At 35.1% G+C, this 8356-nt stretch overlaps 1 protein-coding gene across 1 annotated transcript; it reads left to right on the forward strand.

Annotated features, from left to right (window-relative positions):
* The first annotated feature begins 1007 nt into the window (after positions 1 to 1007).
* Positions 1008 to 2138, forward strand: LOC117176814 (zinc finger MYM-type protein 1-like). Its single transcript, XM_033367135.1, has one exon. It carries the CDS (start codon positions 1008 to 1010, stop codon positions 2136 to 2138), a length of 1131 nt encoding a protein of 376 aa, XP_033223026.1.
* Positions 2139 to 8356: the final 6218 nt, after the last annotated feature.

Here is an 8356-nt window from a genome sequence, read left to right on the forward strand (position 1 = left end):
GACTTATAAATAATAACTTGAAAATAACTTTTTGATACTAATAGTACAATTCATAGAATTAAAAACAACTGCTATTATTATAAACGCGATAATTATTTAAAAATCTCTAAATCAATTAACAAATTTTATTGCACATCCCGGAGGCGTTTGTGCTGTACTGTCGCTTAACCAAATTTCAGTGAGCGAGCCATCTGAATCGAGTTCTACACGTTCGAATATGCTCTAAATTTATTTTTAACATGAATATTTCGAAAATCAATACTCCAAAGAATAATAATCATGGCTCTGGGGACCAAATAGGCCTACAGGTATATATAGGCCCTTATGGCTCCAGTAACGAGATATTATACACTTGACAATCATGGAGCGTCAAAATTTTTGTTGTGTAGATATTATAAAAATTATTACTATTTCTCTCGCATCGGTTTTATTCACCCTTTTTCTTTTCTTTAGATAAAAAATGTCGGAGGAGCCCGTAAAAAAAATACCTGAGTGGTTCGGAAAAACGTAAAAAGCGGCTGGAGCAACAAAACAAGCATGATAAACTATTAAAGAAAACACAAAACCTTTTCCAACTCGGATTTAGTCGCCAATCAACAGAAAATCAACCTTCGCCTAGTACATCTGCACTGTCCGCTAGCCAAAATACGAGTTTGGTGGTGGAACCAGTGGAGATTCCTTGCGAGTACTCTGAACAGAGTAACCAGGATCAAGAAACAGCTACTTTTGCTGGTGCCGAGGAACGTGAGACCGAGGCCGAGGTCCAATTACTACACCAAAACCTAGTCCATCTAGGTGTAGAATGCCAGAATGACATTGGCTTGTGGCAAAATATTACTAGCGAAATACAAGATTTTTGGTGCACTAGAAATCCTGACGAATGCCGAAACTTTGAGAGTGATTTTTCTGCTTCAAGCTGACAGTACGACGATAGCAAAAGATTTTTTTCTCAATCAATGTTTTTTCGTACACATATAAGTGGTGGTAAAATTAAGCGGGAGTGGCTCATGTATTTTCCATCTACTGGAAAAGTATACTGTTTTCCATGTGTTCTTTTTGGTGAAGTCCAAAGCCAATCGCAATTTCAAACAGGATTTTCTGATTGGAAAAATGCATCGCCTAGAATTCAATCCCATGAGAATAGTGCAACGCACCGAGAATGTCTACAGACACTGATTAATAGACGGCGTGTTCAAGGCCGAATCGACACCTCTTTGGAAATCACATTCAACAAAGAAAGAGAATATTGGATAAAAGTTTTACAAAGAGTGGTTTCGGTGATTAAATTGTTAGCATCCCGTGGATTGGCATTTCGTGGCAATGATGAAGTTATTGGCTCTCAAAATAATAGCAACTATTTAGGAATTTTAGAATTACTTGCGGAGTACGATCCGTTCCTTAGTTCGCATTTGGCAAAACATGGTAATGTTGGAAAAGGAAGACAATCATATTTGTCTTCAACAATTTGCGAGGAACTTATTAAAGTATTTGGAAGTAAGGTTTTAAAATTTATTGTTAACGAAATTATTGAAGCCAAATATTTCTCAATAAGCGTCGATTCGACCCCTGACATATCTCATATCGATCAGTTGACTATAGTGCTGAGATACGTATCGTCGAATGGAGAAGTAGAAGAACGTTTTCTTACATTTATTCCTATCGTAAGTCACAAAGGGGAAGAAATAGCTGCTACAATTTTAAATTTTTTTAAACAATATAACATTGATATAAAAAATGCGAGAGGTCAGGCTTACGATAATGCTTCGAATATGTCTGGTTGTTACAATGGTCTGCAGGCGCATATCAAGAAAATAAATCGTCTCGCACACTACGTTCCATGTGCAGCGCACTCACTGAATTTGGTTGGAGTACGTGCTGCGGAGAGCTGGGTTGGAGCAATCTCATTCTTCGGATTTATACAGGGATTGTACAACTTTTTTTCGGCGTCAACTCATCGTTGGAGAATTATGCTCGAAAATCTCGAAAAAGAAGATGAATGTAAAAAATACTCGTCTTTAGTTCTGAAAAATGTGTCCGACACGAGGTGGTGTGCAAGAGACGATGCGGCTAAGGCTTTGTCAAAAGGCTATAAGAGTTTTCAGAAAGCTTTGCAGTCTATTGCTAATGGTGAGACTTAGACATCGCAAGTGACTCACGAGGCTAGATGTTTATTAAAGAAATCTGAAAAAAAGCAAATGCCGTAATGACAATATTGTTGGCTGCCATACTGGATCGAATAAATGGTGTCAGCATACCTTTACAAAAACCAACTATTGAACTTCGAACAGCAGTTGATCTTTTAAAATCGCTTTTAGATTTTTTGCTTTCACAGAGGGAATTATTTGATGACTACGAGATAAAGGCAAATGAAAAAACTGATACCGAATACAGTGATGAAAATCAGCGTGTCCGAGGAAGGAAAAGACATCACGATGACGGATTTGCAGAAGAAGTTGTGCTCAGGGGAAGAGAGAAGTTAAACATTGAAACATATTTGCCAGTAATAGACGTACTGTATGTAGAATTGTCGCGACGACTAGCAGCTTATCGGGAAATTAACTCTCTCTTTGGATTTCTAACCGATTTTTTGACAAAGTCCAACGATGAAATTGAAGAGGCTTGTACAAAATTTTATGAATATTATTCCGAGGACATTGAGCCTGAGTTCATAAACGAGATGGTGCAGTTCAAGTACTTTGTCTTACAATTGGAGGATGCGGGGAAAGATAACATTGTATCTGCCGAGGAATCGTTTAAATTGATTTTTGATAATATGGTACAATCAACTTCCCCGAATGTAATGATAGCATTACAAATATATAGAAGTCTGATGATATCAAACGCCACGGGTGAACGAAATTTTTCAAAATTAAAATTAATAAAAAACTATCTTCGTTCAACAATGTCTCAGAACCGTTTGAATTCAGTGTCAATAATGGCCATTGAAATGATGTATTAGAAAAGGTCAACTTCCAAGATGTTTTAAACGACTTTGTTTCTGAAAAAGTTAGAAAAGTTAATATTTAAACATATTGTACTGTACAGAAACAATAAACATCTCGGAAGATGACTTTTTCCAACTTTTACTCCACAAAACTGTTTTTTTCGTTGTTTATTGTAATTTATTGCATTTAAAAAGATCAAATTTAAGATAACCCCGTCACATCTCATTTCTCTTTCTTGACCCATCAAAAAAACTAGATCATCACTTATCTATAACCTATTCATTAAGAACATTTCAATAAGCTAACGAGACAGGTAAGGCGATGCTGCAGCATCAAGTCAAAGTAATCATGTTGTTACAATATCACATAAGACATTGAAGTAACAGGATGCCTGGAGCCAATCATCTGGAAGTTACTTACATCCCTTCATCAACTTGAAAAGGCCTGATTGCATTGCCTAGAGGCCCGGACAGGATTGTTGTCTAGGGGCCCGGAGAGGGTTAAGCCGGCCCTGCATATAAGACAGGTAAAACTCATATTCACCTACCTTGTTTTTTTATTTTCTACTATTAAAATCGTAAACAATTTAAAATTCGAGAATAACAAATATTTTAGCATCCAGATTATATAACAATTCTAAAACCAGTTGAGTAAATTAATAAATTATTATGTATTTCTGACGAATATCAATAAAATGATTCATGTGTCCTTTTATTTATTTTCTTGGGAAAAAATTTGCTGGGTCTAATTCTATGTTTCTTCACAAATAATAAAGGTTAATCAATAGAAAAATTATCTTTCCATTTTCTCATAAAAAAACTCATTTCCATCTTATTGGTATACATCTCGTATAAATACTTTATCAAAACTAAATAAAGTCAGAAAATTTGGAATTCTAGTCTTTCCTGTTTGCTAAACTGAATTTTTTATGATTTTTAAAAGCTTAAAAAAATATTTCAAAGCAAAATAAGTTCGATGAGCTATTACGATACATATAAGATGAGAAAGCATTTTTCCTCGGCATAAATGTTAATAATAATAATACAAATTAACAATATTTTGTATTTTTTTGAATCTGTTGAGATACCATACAAATCTGACGGCGATATATTATTTCTCGCAAACAAATGTTAATTTTTTTATTTTCAATAAAGTCTTATAACATGACTCAGTGAACATTTTTAAAATGAGTTTTTATTCCAAATTATTTTTTAATGAATCATTTAATCACATCATGCTGGTTTGAAAATTTAATGTTTCCTTAACTGAAAATTAAGCTATTCTATTTTTTTATTTATGATTATTTTATTATATTCGTGATCTTAAATCATTCATAATAAATCTAAATGTTAGGTGTTAAGAAATTTCTGGAGATTAGAACGTTTTAGCATCTACTTTGAAACATATTAGATAGCACAGGATTTTTTCCATGCAAAATGTATGAAAATAATTCATGCCTTTAAAATTTGTTTATAACCATATAGTTGTATAAGCAACAAATTCTTTGCCTTATTTGAATGCTCAAAATGTAATTCGAGTTGAATTAAAGTATTTCTGATGGTTAAATCTTATACAGGAAATATTATTAAAAAAGGCGCTCTTTTAAATAAAAAAAAATTTTTTAAGTAAAATAAAACTGGAAAGAAAGGCATAATATCGTTCATTACGCTGGTTAAATATCTAATGCTCCTTATTTCTGAAAAATATCTGTCATGTGATTATACCTAATAAGTGATATCCATGTTGGTCCATCGAGGAAACAAATAAAAGTAGACATGAATCATTTTATTTAGATCTGTCAGATACAATCTGTAATTAATTTATTCAGCTCATTTTAAGAACGTCGAAAAATACTAACAAAATGTGCATTTTTGAAGATTTCGAACACAAAATTTAGAAGCTTTTTAAGAATTTTGAAAGGTTTTAAAAGATTGAGAACATTTTTCTGAGATTCCTGAGACAAATTGAAATTATTGTTTGTCTTAAAAAGTTAATTTTGCAGAAAATTTAAGAATATTCCAAAAAATTTCAAAAAGTTTCTTAAAATAAATATATTTAAAAAATTAAAATTTTTACCTAATTCGATGCTAATTTTTCTGTACACAGTAATTTTTCAATGACTTAATAATTTGATAATTCGCGTATAGAATCGTATACATATGTATATTTCGCAGATGTGTTTACATTATTTTGCGTTTGTATCACGAAATTGTGATGCCAAACTTCGACATTTTTCGCGTGGCATGTATTATAATTCCTTACTGGGCATAAATACGACAATTTCAACCAGCTTTCTCATTATTATCTAAATATTTAGTTGAAGAAAATCTTTGTTTAACCTGTTAAACTCTGCATCATGAGAATAGCACTATTTTTCTCATTGCTATTACTGGGTATGTGATATTTATAAAACCAATCAATAAATTTTATTTTATTTAGTCTAGACTATATTAGAAATGTTCAAACTTGTAAATATCTTATGGAGTAAAGACATCATTTATATGCATTTTGGACATTTCATACATCTTCTTATTCACCGAATCAAAATGTAATGTAAACATTGCAGAAATTATCAAACGAATCTGAAAAAGCTTGCATACACAAAATCAAATAATGTCACTCCCTCCCCTTCATTAAGCATTTTTCCAACTGAGATGTCATTACTTTATTTTTGAAAATACTAATATCGGAAATTATTGTTTATATATTTTATTTTTAAAGCACTTGCAACTTTAGCGTCGAATTTCGTTGTAATTCCCCAACCAATTAATGGTGGCAGGGTAGCTGGCAGTGATATTGGAGTACGTTGTAATCTTAACTGCCCTGTAAGTATACAAAATCTTCGTTTTTTTCCTTTTCACATTTAAAACTTAATTCTTATAAGTAGCACGTTAACTTTTTTTCTTTAAATTATGCTTTTACACATCAATTATACAAATGCCAGATGCTGTAGTGATCCGGGTAACTTGCACACACAGACCTTTTTACTGATTGAGAATCATTTCAAAATTATAAAATAACCATTTTTAAACCAAAAAAGCTACTCGCTGCAGAGGCACTTTCTAATTAAATATAAAAAATGTTCCCCCTTGGTTAATTAAGTAAGTCAATCAATATTAGTATTCTAAATTCTTAGACCCTTCTAATTGACCTAACTTCGTGGTTGCCTTTTGGGAATCGAAGCTAGGCTAGGTTTAGGTACAATTACAATTTTTCTAATTTTTAAACCATTGAAACTATTTCTTCAAATTTTTACTTAAAAGTTTCTAATATAAAAATTTTCGGTGCAGACGCTCCTACTGCCATCGGTGAACTCCATGCTCGGTCACCGAGAGCGAACTCCGCGATGTAAAATTTAGTAATCGTTTAAAGATAGCCGGGAGCTCATCTGACATCTCTGTCTTCCTTTTCTTTCACGAATAAACCAACTTTAGAAATTCCATACCTGTAGTCCATAGTTTACTTACCATCCATCCATCACCTCGGGTCTCCTCTCGTATTTGATCAAAGTTCTTCAAGTTCCGCTTTCATTTCCTTCGGATCGTTTTCACTTAAATTTTTCCAAGTGTGTCGTAGAAGCGGCAGATGAGACCGCATCAGGATAGAATTGCATTTCATATCGATGACTCCTATAACTTTCAAAATAAGAAATATTTAAAGATTTTTATTTCTTTTAACAAGTCTATATGTTTACTATATTAAAAAAAAAATTAATTAGGACTAATCCTTATTCGTCGCGGAATCATAGACTAATGCTTATTTTTAATGGGATGATAGAAGGTTTGTCGACGATAACGGAATAATAGCCTGATATTCGCAAAACCTACCGATATATGAAACAGCCACAATGAACAATGCCGACATAAGTTGGAATGAAGTTTTATAGACAAACTTGGTCAAATATGAAAACTTCCCGTGATCTTGCCGAAGCCAGAACCATACACGGTTTAAGCCACGCGTACGTGATTAGTAAAACCACCCTTAAGATAATACCGTAAACTTAGATAATAAGCTACGATAATGAATTTAGATAGTAAGAAAAATAGTTGTTTCGAAAGAGAGAGGAACCCGACCTATTCTATCTTAAAGATAGCAAGTAAGTAATTAACCATAATTGTGAGGGATCAGAAGCAGGACGACACACCGGAGGCGGCGATGGGCAGGAACACCCCGAATCCGCTGCACCCGGTCCAAATAGTAGAAACGCCACCAGGAGATGTCGAAATTATGAACTATTTGGCAGTTTATAAAAATAGAGCGGACAGCACCGTGAAATAGCCGCCCGCCAAAAACCGTAGGTGGAAGAGCCGGATAATAGCGTGACGGCGCAACAAGCCCGCTCACCTACGAGATATAGCACCAATCGGACACCATTACGGCCGTCGTCCATGTTTAATCAAGAGAGGGATCTACCAAAATCACCGGCCAAGCGCAAGTAACACGGCGCAGTAGTTCTGCGGTGAACGGCGAGTGGCAGCACTAGACGGATCACCAGGTCACACCGAATAACCCCTGCATCGTTGCGCTGAGAAGCGACCACTTATCGGCCGAGACTTGAAACGAACATCTTGGAAATAGCAGTTAGGCAGCCAATATCAACCCCAGCTGTCGGTAGGACAGAACCAATCGGCACGACAGACTCTACCACTGAAGCGCACATTGGCGGAGGGTACCCATTGGACCTCGTCCGTTGATACAAGCAATAAACGGAGGCTTTACAGAAAATCCGTAAGGCCATGTGGAAAACAGCCGAATGACAATGGAAAAAAGGAAGAAGAAATCAGTTGGCTCTATACAAAGCTTGACGGTGGAGGCGGACTGGCCGATCCGGGTTAAACACCGAAATCTGAGAAGACGTCAGGAAGGTTTCGATAATGGATAAGAACGACGGAGTAGCTTTAGCCAGATAGCTACAAGGTACGTGGTCTTCCTTTCATTGTAATTAAGTGCCTTCTTCGCTCCGACTTTTGGCCCACGAGCCTAGTGAATTCGCAGATTGTGACGGGCGTGAATTAATCGTGATAGTACAGTGGACTGTCTGAGACTCCTTCGCAGCTCACGGCTTTGAGGAACGTTTGACCTTGGAACCGACTATAGTAAGTTGAGGCGAACGCATTCCTCCATCAGGGCAAGCGTGTAACGTGCAGGTTCCTCAGTGAATATTTCTCTGCATCTCTTTGCGATTGTAGTCGAACGTTGAATTTGAAAGTGTTCTCGCTTTGATTATTTGATAAATACTAAGTGTCAAAATTAACGAGTAAACTCAGTATTGAAATATTAATTCGATAAATATCAGTTGAAGTAGTCTCATCAATTAAAAAGAACGTAAGTGTTCTCTCTCTTACTCACGTTAGTTTCCACCCAGTTTACTGGTACAGAATAGTGAGCTCGTTTTCCTTCCAGCTGACTCA

This window comes from Belonocnema kinseyi, chromosome 1 (genome assembly GCF_010883055.1).
Source record: "Belonocnema kinseyi isolate 2016_QV_RU_SX_M_011 chromosome 1, B_treatae_v1, whole genome shotgun sequence".
Taxonomy (NCBI): Eukaryota; Metazoa; Arthropoda; class Insecta; order Hymenoptera; family Cynipidae; genus Belonocnema; species Belonocnema kinseyi.

What these genes read in the sequence shown, in the direction of transcription:
- LOC117176814 (XM_033367135.1), top strand. Translation starts at nt 1,008, where the DNA reads ATGTATTTTCCATCTACTGGAAAAGTATACTGTTTTCCATGTGTTCTT.